At 41.4% G+C, this 13,642-nt stretch overlaps 1 protein-coding gene across 2 annotated transcripts in view; it reads right to left on the bottom strand.

Annotated features, from left to right (window-relative positions):
* Window positions 1-9,863, bottom strand: part of strip2 (striatin interacting protein 2) — a 43,391-nt gene extending 33,528 nt beyond the window's left edge. Inside the window, exons 1-2 of one of the 2 annotated variants that reach the window (XM_049566788.1) lie at window positions 9,754-9,863; window positions 7,655-7,948 (exon numbers count right to left, since the gene is read on the bottom strand). In XM_049566788.1, the coding sequence (XP_049422745.1) occupies window positions 7,655-7,765 (111 nt within the window). In that variant the 5' untranslated portion in view covers window positions 7,766-7,948; window positions 9,754-9,863. Of the gene's footprint in view, window positions 1-7,654; window positions 7,949-9,753 lie in introns of those variants that run through there. The other variant, XM_049566789.1, reaches the window with a different exon arrangement.
* Window positions 9,864-13,642: the final 3,779 nt, after the last annotated feature.

Here is a 13,642-nt window from a genome sequence, read left to right as displayed (position 1 = left end):
CCGCAAGATCAAACACCGCAAAAGTTAGTAAAGGACGTGTTGAAAACTGCAACCGGAGGTGGTAGGGCGGGACTTCAGCGGGTGGCTCGTTCCGGCCAATGAGAGGCTGATCTATGCAGCGAACTTCCGCCCGCTCAGAGTAGTGTTTTGCTGGCCCGGTGTACGAGCTTAAACAGGTCTGATTTTATGCAAACTGGCTGAACCAGCATTTGTCATTAAGACATGTTCTGGCAAATTAAAAAGTAGCCTACATTACCATGGCATCACAGCACTAAATAGAACCTGTACTGCATTAGTAATAAGAAATATGACACTGTGATTAACATTAGATTATGTTGGTTATAAACGGATTAACGGAGCCACTAGTGTCTGATAGGCCTTGCACAATTTATTGCTGAGCCTAAACCGGTGTCGGCAACATGAAGTAGAAATTTCAGGAGAGGTGGGAGGGGGGCAGACTGGCACACGTTGTGTTTGTTCACTAAAAAGTTTATGTGTTTTTTGGGGGTGATGAGAGGAGACATGGCAGAGTGAGTCTTCTCTGGAAAACTAAAACTGCACCAATATGGCAACATTTTTTATTTTAAGCAAATTAAATCGGAGTCCTAACTGGCTGTAAGCGACATGATGCACCATTTTGCACTAAACTTTTGTCAGTGCCTTGTTTCTCTTTATTCCTGTCGCTCGCTTTGAAAGCGCTGCAATGGACAAGGAATGGCTGACTTCATGAAGCTCATGAAGCTGGAATGAGGGAGATCGCCAGGGAGCTTAAAGTTTCTGTTAATGACCATCGTTGGTTGTACTGGTTGACATTTGGCAACACGAAACGTGTGTTGTCTGTTTAAAAGGAAGGGGGTGGCAGTAGCTCAGTCCATAGGGACTTGGGTTGGGAACCGGAAGGTTGCCAGCTCAAGTCCCCATCGGGACCAAATCTGGAGCGTGGACTGTTTGTCCAGCTTGCCTCCTAGGTACAACAGAGGAACCCTTGAGCAAGGGACTGAACCCCTAACTGCTTGGGGCGCCCGTCCATGAGCTGCCACTCACTTTGACATCTCTCCATTAAATGTAAAGGTCCTGTTTGTGCATGTGTGTGTATTTTGGGCTTATTCGTACATGAGAATTTGGGGATTAATAAAGTAACTTCTTCTTCCTCTTAAATGTAGGAAAATAGCAAGTTGGCTACTCATCCATCTTCAAGTGGTTATGCCTCTAGCCTGATCTCGAGCACACAGCTGATAGCTACATGGTTTGTTTACACGACATTAACAGAGGTGCGTAGTCAATGGATTCAATGTGGACAGAGAGCTTATGTGATGCGATGCTTATACCTGTCTGGTCTGGTGTTTGGCTTAATGTCAAACCAGTTTGAACATTTTAACACCTGACCGTAGTCCCCTATGATCCTCACTTTCACTATGCAATTCTGTCTGCTATCAGGTAAGATCTGATGGGAAAGTGAGGGCTCTGTTTACAGCTCAGGAAGTGTGTCAACCACTATGAAACCAAAACAGGAAGAAGATAGCACTTCTGATTTCAATAACTATCCCCAGTTACCAAATAGTATCAGTGTAAGTTCTTTGCAGTCACTATCCCCAGTAGCAGAAATGGCGGAACAACCAAACTTACTATGGAAACCTTGATAGTTGAAAGGCTCTGAGACAAATGGAAGTGATGCACTTCGCTTTGCGACAGCAGCACCAACAATAATACTAGTTGGAAATGCTAAGGGGGAAAGTTGTCTGTGCCCACTTCAGGAGCCTTGAGAGTATAACCAGGTTATGATTAATGCCTGAGACAAGTAGAGAGTAAGAGAATTAGCCTAGTGACTGCAACATTATCAGTCTTTATCTCTTTGTCTTTAGTGGAGAGGATGTGAACTGATGAAATTTCCCTGCAGCCATGATTAAAGATTAATTTTATGTTAATGAGAATTCAATAAAAAAAACCTCCTGGCAGCACTGGGAGGCTCCGAGCTCCGAGAGTTAGATGTGTTTAACCCTGTGAAAAACGCCCCAGGGCCCGGACTGTAAATAAGGATGCACTCTGAGGCAGCTATCCTGGTTAAACAAGTCTGCGTGCTGTCATGTCTCCTATAAATACCTGCTGCAACCAAGTCAGCACCAACTGAAATATACCGGACGTCAGCCGGCAGTTTTGCTTGTGACACCGACCAAGAGCCATGAGACTTGATGTCATTACTGCACTTGTAATCCAGGAAATGAGAATCACTTGGGAGCACGGCTGATTCAACAAAATTACCCGCAACTCTGAGTGCGAGAGAAGGAAGCCTGTGGGTGTTTGTGACCAGGTGCTGCCTGACTTTTACAATCTGCAACAAGTTCGGACAACCATCGGGAAATCAAGTGGGGCTTCATATCTGAAATACATTTTGTTTTTATTCCAGTGCACTTAGAAGATTTAAGTAAAGGGTGACCTTGCAGTTAAAAGCACTATTATGTCACTTATACATCAAATTATGATCTTAAGTCTCCTCTTCATTCCCTTTAGCTTCCTACACTGCACATTGAAGCTGCACCTTCAAATGATTGTTTTAGTAATATTTAAAAGCAAAAGACGCCAAACATTTGCTGTTTCACTCTCTTAAATGTAAGATTTGTATGCTTTTCTTTGTCATACATGACAATAAATTGAATATAGCTTTTATTTTTAGACTGTTGGCTGGATAAAACATACCATCTGACCATCTGACCATCTATTGACAAAATGATTAATCAAGAAAATAATTGGCAGATTACTCAGTAATAAAAAGGTTAGTTGCAGCCATATTACATATAAATATCAACATTATGTTACATTGTTTATGGCATGTACATAATGCCAATAATAATATTGATCCAGCTGCAAGAGGTCAATTAGGTACACCAGCGTCTGTACTGTGATAATTATGTTAAAATAATTCAATACATTACAATATCATGAGAATTAACTCACTGTAACTGTAAAATCCTCTGATACTGTGCATTCAATACCAATTAACAACAAGCTCTATTAAAAGTATCACTTTGATCAGCTGATTATTTGTTCAGTCTATAAAATGGCAATAGAGAATTGTGGGTAATGTTCATCACTATTTCCAAGATTTCTTGATTGGTCCAACCAACAGACCATCAAACGTTGACACATTATACACAGCTCTTATCTGTAACATCATATTTTTTAATTTGTTTTCAACCTAAACAAAATAAACAATGATGACATCACCAGCTTAACAAAATAACTCTGTCATCATAGTTATCTAAGCTATCTATCTCAGCTTGGACTTAACAGAAAGGCTACATTACCAACTGGGTGTGTGTGTGGAGTTTGAAAGACATGGGCATTTACCAGACAAGGAGGGTCTAATAAAAAGACCCTAATGGTTGCATTGTGGGAAATGTAGGATCCAGCATAAGTTGACCCATAGTACAAACAAGTGGAAACCTCCAGGGTTCCAAGAACGAGTCAGTCTCCATAGACCATCATGTTAAAATGCCCAGCTTTACAGCAGAAATAAACATGTTTACAGCCTGGTACAAAAAATGGTTTCAGTCTCTATAGCTAATTTCAACATTCATGACAAGTCTTCAAGTTATGCAAAATTAAGGACATAAGTGACAGGTGGGTGGACAAGTCACTACCATGCTGACAACTTTGGTTAGGTAATGCAACCATGGCTAAACCCCAGATTCACAGAGTATAGGTGCAGCAGTATGCTATTTCAATGTGTTTTCAGTTCATGAAAGTTAATTGCAACGTTTTCATCACCTAAAATTGCCTTGTCAGCATTTGGTTTTACTTAAAGACCCACTAAGGAGTCAGAAATTCCATTTTTCTACACATTTTAAAAATGGTTTTAAGCCTGTTTTCCCCAGTGAAAATTAGCATTATCATTATTAGTATTATCAGAGTTAATCACAGATGTAAATGCATTGTGCTAAGCAAGCTAGCAGCTAGAATTAGGGTTAGCTCCACCCTCTTGTCCAAATATGGTCACTTCTGACTCCAAAAATCCAACATAGTTACAACCAAATGACAAACCTAAGGCTTCAAACAGGAGTCCACAAACCAATGGGTGAGGTCACAGTGTCTACGTCTATTATTTATACAGTCTATGACTGTGGACTGAAAGATATGATTAAGTGATTTGCTGGAGTACCTCTTTAACTCTTTTGCCAAAGTTCAAATTATACTTAAAACAAAAAAAAAAGATTCACTGGATAAATGAACTGACCATTTATTCTATCAGATAATTCTGAGAATTCTCCCATCACAATTCATCAGAGATGACATCTTCAAACCGCTTATACTGTCCAACCAACAAATCACATTCCAAAAATGTTCAACTTGCAGCAATATAAAACAGCGAAAAGTGGTATATCCTCACTTTTGAGCAGCTGGAACTAGAAAATCTTTGACAGTTTTGCTTGATATAACTTAGGGCTGGGAAATATATAGATGATGTAAGACTAGATCATATTAGATTTTAGATATGGTAATATTGCATGTGTTGTCCTGGTTTTAAAGGCTGCAATACAGTTAAGTGATGTAATGTTCTTAAATACCCAGACTGTTCTATTTGTTTTTACCCACTGAGTCATTATATCCACATTACTGATGATTATTTATCAAAAGTCTCATTGTGTGAATATTTTGTGAAAGGACCAATAGTCAACTCTAGAATATCGTCTCAACATTGACATCGTGGCATTTAGTAAAAAATATTGTGATATTTGATTTTCTCCACATCGCCAAGCCTCCCTTACTGTTGTCAGTTACTGTGGTGGGAATCACCAGAGGATCCACGATACGATATATCACGATACTTAGGTCACAATACAATATTTTTAAACATGTTGCAATATGCTGAGTATTGCAATAAAATATATAATATATTGCAAATTTATTATCTTTTTTCCACTGTAAACTATGTCCCAGTAGGAAAACGTCTGTTTTATCTAATAAGATAAAGTTTTCAGTCTGTTCATCTCACTGTGCTTCTACTGTTCTCTTTCTCTCGCCTTCATTTTCTCATCTAGTCTCTCTCACTGCCCCCCGCTCCAGACTCCCCCATCTCTCTCTCTCTCTCTCTCTGCCGCCAGCTGATAACGAAAGCCATCCTCGCTCCAAACTGGCACCGCGTCTGTGCTCCCACACTCTCTGCACCACATCAGTGTGCAAACACTGGGCACAATGTCAAGGCAGGCCACCCCCACTCCTACCAACATATGCCACATTGACAAGAGACAACTGCTCTGCCCGGCACAAATGACGGACAATTTACATACATGAGTGAGTCAGATCTGAGGTTAACTTAACAGACACACAGACACACAGACAAACACGCAGATAGACGCAGGAGTACAGCAGCCAGGGAGTATCAGCATCAGCACATGGCTTTGACGTTAAGTGCTTTCCAACATCCATGTCGTTCACCCCCTCCTCACACAACACACACACCATCACCAACCCCCCCGTCCCAGAATCCAACGGCTGTGAGATGAATATGCTCTAATTCCCTCAAAACCATTCAATGTGCTCAAACAGCGGCACACACACACACACACACACACACGTCAGGGGTGACTGGATTTTGGACTGGACGACAGCTTTGACTGCTGTGACGTATCTGGGCTGAGTAACCCAGGAATAAAAACACATCTTCTAATTTTTTCATGAGGGGATGAATTATAGCTGCACAGCATCATCAGACCGAACATGAGCCACGCTGCCTTCATGCTGAGAGTACACATACTACTGGTCCATGTTTCAGAAGGTGGCTCCAAAACACTCTTCAAATCACATCAAATCTGTTTGGAAACTGGTGTGTCTCAGCCTCTATGATTAGATAAAGAGACATTTTGCAAGGTTGCATGATTATTTTCATTATCAATTTAACTAGCATTTTTTAATTCATCATTTCAGTCATTTTTTAAGCAAAAATGCCAAACACATGCTGGTTCCAGGTTATCAAATATGAGGATTAACTGCTTTTCTTTGCTATATATGATATTAAATTGAATCTTTGGGGTTTTGTACTGCGGATCTGCTAAAATAAGCAAAATATAATGCGCATTTCTCACTGTTTTCCATCCTGTTATTAACAAGACGGTTCACTGATGAATTGAGTAAACTGTATAATGAAAATAACTGTGAGTGCTGCCCTAAATGCAAGAACAGTAACTGCTTTTTTTTAAAAGAAACAAATCATGCTCTTAAATAAAAAAAACATCAATGTCCATTACATGTTACCAGAGACCAAAGTCAAGTCTTGAAATTGGTCACTTAATTTACCCATCTATCACGATAGGTCCTGCTAATGTGTAAGTAAGCTATTTGATGAATGACTTTAAAGGAATGGTTTGTACTCTCTCACACACAGTAGATGTCAGTCAGCACACCCCCAGTTTGGAGAAGCAGACTGGACACACAGAAGCTAAGCAATGTACTGCTGTGGATGGGGTCAGCAACAAAACGTATTTTGGCCACCTGAAAAAAGTCCCACCTAAAAAAAAATCAATGTCAGTTTAAGTGTATAGCATATTGAGAGTATTTTCACTGCTTTAGCTTTTCGTCAGACAGTCCATTCAGACAGGGAAGCCGTTAACGACTTTACTTCCCCATAAATGCCAAAGCCACCAGACTCTATTGTGAAAAACAGTAATTTTAGCTCGCTAAAAACAGGAGCAGCTGCTCTGACTGTACTTTAATCTGTCAGTCAGTTTGTTTACTGTGTGACTTTGGTGAATCTTAACTTAAACTTCAAACACCAAAGTCACATATTAACACAAAAAAGGCAGCAGTAGACCAGCAGCCCCTGTGTTCATTAATGTTAAATCACTGTTTTTCTAAATGGAGTCTGGCTTTGAAAAGAGTGATATAATGGCTTAAATTTCCCATTGGAAATCACTGTCTGACAGCAAGGTGAAGCAGTGAAAATATTCTAAATAAAACGTACACTTAAATCTTTTTAAGTGGCTATATTGTAATACTGTGGACCCCTCCACAGTATTACAATCCATGTCAGACTCCAGCCTGCTTCTCCAAACTGGGAGTGTGCCGCCTGACATATACTGTGTGTAATATACTGTCAATGGACAAGCACCTCATACAACCATTCTTCAAAAAAATCTGAACCGCCCCTTTAAAGTAGGCTATTAAATGTATTTGATTTCAGTTAGCAGATCAATGAACTGAAGGACACGAGCCAATGTCAGCTGTGAGGGACACAGATATTATCATGAATGGAATAACTGCAGCAGCAGAATAAGAATCCATAGATATGAAATGAGTGTAATATTGTTGTATGTTTGGTGGTGGTGGTGGTGGTGGTGGTGGTGGTGGTGTGGTCCTGACAGCAGCAGTCACATTTCACCACCTGCATTCTCCACGTTGAGCAGCACTGTAGGATTACTGCTGGGTTATTTATAGGAGCCGGTTGCCAAAATAACACCTCGGTGTCTGCCTGCCTGCCTGTCTGCATGCTTCCCAGCCAAGACATCGGCTCACTGCATGGAAAGGACATTCAGCTGGTCTGAAAGCTCCCCAGCAACAACACACACACATATACACAGGGACACACACACACACCCCTCCAGTGCGCTCCTATACCATAAGCGGTAGTAGCTGAGTGTACACAAACGCCTCTCGGATTTACCTCCGACTCCTTCTGCTGATCCTTGAACACATCTTTCCCTTTCGGTCTCTGCCTGTCGCCGTTATCGTTAAGGTTATTAATGATAGGTACCTCCATGTCCTCCGCCTGCATCTTTCACGGTCGGCGTGCTTCACTTCCTCGTCCGTGAATAGTGCATACCGGTCCGGTGGAGAGCTGTGACTGCACCGCTTCAGGAGGAGCACCGGCTCCTGAGCCCAAGTTGAGGATCTCCTCCTCCTCCTCCTTCTGCTGCTGCTGCTGCTACTCCCCCCCGGTCTGTTTGGTTGGCTGTCCCTGTGCGCCCCGAGAGGGCGGGGTTAGAGAGTAAACAGCAGAGAGGAGCATCAGCTGACCACATGAAAGTAAAACTAGGTGGTGTTACACAGGGTCAGTGCACTAATGTAGAGCTGATGGGTGAACATGCTAAAGGACTAATACATATATCAAAATAAGAGCCCGGGTTAAAGGTCCAGTGTGTAGGAATTGGGGGGCTATATTGACATAAATTGAATATATCATTCATAACTATGTTTCCATTACTTTATAATCCGTTAAACAGAGAATCATTGTGTTTTCGTTTCTCTAGAATGAGCCAGTTATATCTACAGACAGAGCGGGTCCTCTTCCTCACAGTCTGCTATGTTGTTTCTACAGTAGCCCAGAATGGACAAACAATCACTGACTTTATTAGGGCTACTTGCATTTTGCTTCAACCATCACAGTTCTCCTGCACACTTGGCACACTTGGCATACAGGAGAAGTTTGAGTTAGTTACAATCTGTAACCTCACGGCTAAATCCAACACACTAGACCTTAAAATATGCGTAACTCCAGACATGTCATTTTGGTGATACAAGGATTCTAACGCTAATCATATAAATATGTGATAAAGATGTACATGTCATATACATATACTGTATGTATTTGACTGTAAAAGTACAGATTACAATTTTAAGTTGCTGATTTATACAGATATCAGATATCTGATATCAGAAGGGTAAAATTACAAAAAGTAACGCATGCATGTATAGTTTCCTGTAAATCTCTTCTATGTGGGAGTGATGGTAATTCTGTTAATGGTGGACTTCGCCACTAACACTGACAGCTATAGAGAGTTAAATCTGTTATTGGTAACTTTTATAAAAATAGCTTTTTGTCATATTTGCTGAATCTGTCACAATATCCACACAGCAGCACATGAGGCAGGTACTTTGCCTTCTCTTAGTGCTTCTAATTCCAAAACTCACAAAAACAACCAGCGGCACAGTAGTGCAGTGGTAAGCATTGTCACCTCACAGCAAGAGGGTTCCTGGTTTGTACCCAGAGTGGGGGAATCCTTCTGTGCAGAGTTTGCATGTTCTCCCCATGTCAGCGTGGGTTTTCTCCAAGTACTCCAGCTTCCTCCCACAGTCCAAAGACATGCAGGTTAATTGGTGACTCTAAATTGTCTGTAGGTGTGAATGTGAGTGTGAATGGTTGTCTGTCTCTATGTGTCAGCACTGTGACAGTCTGGCGACCTGTCCAGGGTGTACCCCACCTCTCGCCCAATGTCAGCTGGGATAGGCTCCAGCCCCCCGACCCCTAACAGGATAAGTGCTTATGGAAAATGAATGAACAAAAATAACCAATCAAAGCTAAAGAGTCTCTAAGCACAGCTGTAAACATGTCAGTCACTGCTCATGAATTGCACAAACTGACTGACTGTATTACTGCATTGCTTATTTGTTATGTTTTCAGAAACTTATTTTAGTGTACTGTTTAGTTGTAAAATGAGAACATCTGTGACTCAGCCACCATGTTGGAAATAGCACAGTTCACTGGCCGGAGCAAACTTTGTAATCTTACAGGTGAACAGTTGAGTTTGATTGCAGTTAACGAGCAGTCATTATCCATGTTTCCATCAGCCTGTTTAGATGTGCATCTAGAAGTATCGCATCGGAAAATTATGATGGAAATGCCAAAATTCGAATTAAAATCCCCTGATTCGCACAAACTAAAATACGCTCGCTTTAGCTGGGTTTTGGTTGATTTGAAAAATGTTGATTCGCAAAACGGGGGATGGAAACAGCTATGTTCGAATTAAGTCTGACGTAACGCACCTCTCTCCATGGTTATATCCACACTCTGGGTCAGGAAGGCGGTAATGCATTTACAAGCTGGTTGCCAACCGCCAGCAAACGTAGAAGAAGAAGAAGAATGCAAGACTTGTTCTGTTTCCGGTTCTGCGGAAAACTCACACGAGTTATAGTTTTCACCAAAGTCCATACATTTAATGGAAACACACAGGATTCGTATTTTTTTTAATGCGCATTTCCCAATGATTCAGATCACTTTTGGATCGAAACATACAATAATTGTCACAGACCTTCCATAAAAACAAGCAGAGAAAACACACTATCTACATACTTAATGTGTTTCTGATTCTTCATCAATGTTTTTTTTTTTTTAATTTCAATTTATGAGCCAGTTTAAGAAATTAATCTATAGATTAAAACATTTTAAAATGTGATTAAATTGTAGCTTAACCACAGCAGGGCAGAGGCTGAGACGACAGTTAGCCTACTGCTATGCTGCTATGCTAGCCTTAGCAACTTAACCTATTGCTATGTTGCTAAGCTAGCCTTAGCACCTTAGCCTACTGCTATGTTGCTAAGCTAGCCTTTGTGAGACTATCTTAACTGTCTTTTTGTTCCTCCACTAAGATTACATTTAGGTGTCACCTTACTTATATTGTATTCTAAATTCAATTACCTTTACGTTGAAGAAAAAAACATTGAAAATGTAGGTAAATTGGCTTTGCCTAGCTAAGTAGCAGTCTAGCTAAGGCTGTGTCACTAGCTAGCCTTAACTAGCCGTAGTGCATTCATTGTGGTTTGGATTTGTTGTTCTTGCTAATTTTACATGCTGTTTCTCCCCCCCCCCCCCAAAAACTTCCCTTTTTTACTTATAATTTGCTAAAACAAATGTCAAAAAGTCAAATTGTGGTCTTAACCTACTTACTGTGTTTTGACTTCACAGGGCAGGACATTGGGGTAACATTAGCTGTTTCAGATACTGGCAGAAATATATCACCCGCCAAATTTTACCAGCTTTGGCTGATGGATGATGTTTCCCACCAGCTGTCAAACTAAATGAACACAAACAAGATGTCCTCCCTGCTGATAAAATCTCTATTAATACAATCTGCTGTCAGGGGTTTCAGACCAGTTCATGCGTCTGCCTCTTCATTTGTGACTCCACTGGGTTAAATGTTGATGGAGGTGGAGGTGCCGCACCCCCCAGCAGCCACTTCATCTCCTGTCACCTTCCCCACAGAGAAGCAAGTGAATTATTGATATGTGGATGTGGGGGTTGGTCTGTAGGTCGCCCTATGCTCTGACCTACCAACACACACAAACCCCAACTGTGAAAAACCACTTAAGATGACGTGATTGGATCGTACAGCTGAATGTGGGCACGGGCTTCTGGTGGAACGTGACCACATGGCAGGGCAGCGGGGTGGATGTGTGTGTGTGTGTGTGTGAGGGGGGGGGGGGGTCAAGTTCATGATTAAATAATTATTAACCGCTGGTTGAATCAGTGTAGACTCCAGTCTGACAAAGCTACAGACCCACAGAGACTGCTCAATAATTAAAAAATGTTAATTAATAGGACATCAAGAGGGGAGAAAAGCTATATTCAAAGGAATTAGTCAGATTGCTGAAAATGTCATTATTGCAGTTTGTTTGGGGATGATGTTCATTTTGAGGTACCGTACAAAGCTCCCACTAACAATACAGCTTAAAGGATTTTGCACAAACAACACTGTTTTTGAACTACTATCACATGAAAAAGATGGCAAATTAATGCGCTTATTTTTAATTTAAAGGAGTATTTCAGCAATTTAGTGGTGCATTTCCAATTGGGGTGATCGAAATGAAAGCAGGAGGGGCCAAGATATACTAAGGTTTAGTCCCACTATGGGTCAAGATCCAAAGACACTGGATCCTACAATTCCTATAATGGCCACAGCTTTTCAACTCCATGCCCTTCAGTTTCTGGCACAGGTTTTCCATTCTAAATCTGTAGTCTCCAAGCGCAAGCTAAAATAACCCTGGTGACACCATCATGGTTATTTTCTCAGATTTGAGATAGTCTCTCTGACAGCTCCACAGCTCCGTGTGAGCGCTAGAGAAAGGTCTGGAAGCACACATACAGGGGAAAACACCCTGGCTTGTTTTTACTTTTTTAAACCAATCACAATCATCTTGGCCGGCGCTAAGCCCAGTGACACAGCAATGGTGCCCTTGCAAAATAGAGTCAGGTGGTGAGTGTTTTGGTGGAACAATTGCATGTGGGAAGCACTAACTATCCACAAAAGAAAACGCCACAAAAAACAGCAATAGACATACGTTGCATGATAATCGGAGGCCTACAAGGGGGGCCTGACCATACTTTAGCTCTGGAGGAGCTCACTGAGCCCGAAGATCTGCTAGCTGTATGTGGCTCTTCCAGAACATTATTAGAACATGACAGATGCTCTGCGAAGTGGAACAGATCAGATCAACGTCACTGGCACGTCGCTGCCAGAGTTAAAACGGGGCAGAACAACTCATACTGATCGTGTCAGGAAACAGATCAACATCGGGCACAAGAGTCCAGTGACACAAAGTTTGGGCTTTTCCAAGGTGCGTTCACAAGTTGTTTTATTCTTTGTAGACCTTCACAACAATTCACCTAAAGAACAGAGCAGGCTGCCTTATTGTATGATCCAAATGTTCATCAGAAATTGTCATTTTCAACGTCTAGGTTGTTAGCTTGGAGCTTGTTGAAAGAGGATTTTTAACAGTAACATGCAGATAGCGTAATGGCGGCAGACTGTCACCCGAAATAACCACCCGACAGAGTGCCTCAGGGATGATGTTTTTCTGTTGGCCAGCACTAAAGTTAGCATCGCACTGGTTCCCTCATCAAATAGGCGATGGGATTTTTTCATTTGATTTTAGATTATTGCCGAAAATAAGCTCTGTGGCGAACAAACATTGATGAAACTTTGATAATTCTCACAAATGAACACCACTTTCATGATTATTGAAGCCTAAGTGCAATCGCCAGAGGTAAGAAGGTAACGTTGGGCTACAAACGAACTACACCACAGTTGCATACCCTATTGTCACCACCTTGAAAAGACTGACCAAACAGGCCGTGTTCGGTAGTCTCATTTAGCCTCCTGGTAGCAATCGCCTCTTGTATGACCCATAGAAGCTTCAAAGTTCACAAGTTGGGTATTTACTGACATGTTTTATGTCTTAGAACAAAATGTGAAAGTCTCTTAACCTTGTGTTGACCACGGACCTTATTTCAGGCGTCTAACCAAACCTATTTCTGGGTTTTAGGACTCATTCCAGGGGCGTTCTCAGGTTTATAGCCAGTCTACAGTCAGTGAGTCCAACTAGACTCAAGATAGCTCCTCCACAGGCACATTTGTACTTGACAAGACATGGACATTGGACTTGTGTTTTATATATCCTTAAAATCCAGCATTCTTGCTATGAATCTTTTATTTGTACCTCAAAAGTAGTTTCTGTCAAGCTGTTCCTTGTGTCATTTGAGTTTTAAAAAGGTAAGAAACATAACAAAGCTGAAAGGGAATACATGCTGACATCTATAAATATCTGAATCACAGTTTGGACTGTTATAAATGACATAATGATGTCTTATTCTATACGCATCAGACTACCCATTTAACCCTGTGGTGCTGATTTGTGTGTCAGGAATAAGTAAAGGCTCGCAGCCAGCTGTTGATGCCAGAGATGTCACTGTCTGTTCGCTGCTGGCTCAGATGAGATCACTGTGGCTCTGACAGACCTCAGCAGCTGCACACACAGCCTCCCCTTCCCCCAACACACATAAACACAACCACCGAGAAACAACACACATCAAACACCTACATAAGAGGGTGATTATGTGTTAGAAAGGAGTCGAATCAAAGAGGTGCGCACACGGTGG

The sequence above is a fragment of the Epinephelus fuscoguttatus genome, linkage group LG22 (assembly GCF_011397635.1).
Source record: "Epinephelus fuscoguttatus linkage group LG22, E.fuscoguttatus.final_Chr_v1".
In the NCBI taxonomy this organism is placed as follows: Eukaryota; Metazoa; Chordata; class Actinopteri; order Perciformes; family Serranidae; genus Epinephelus; species Epinephelus fuscoguttatus.
This window is presented reverse-complemented; position numbering and strand designations above follow the sequence as displayed.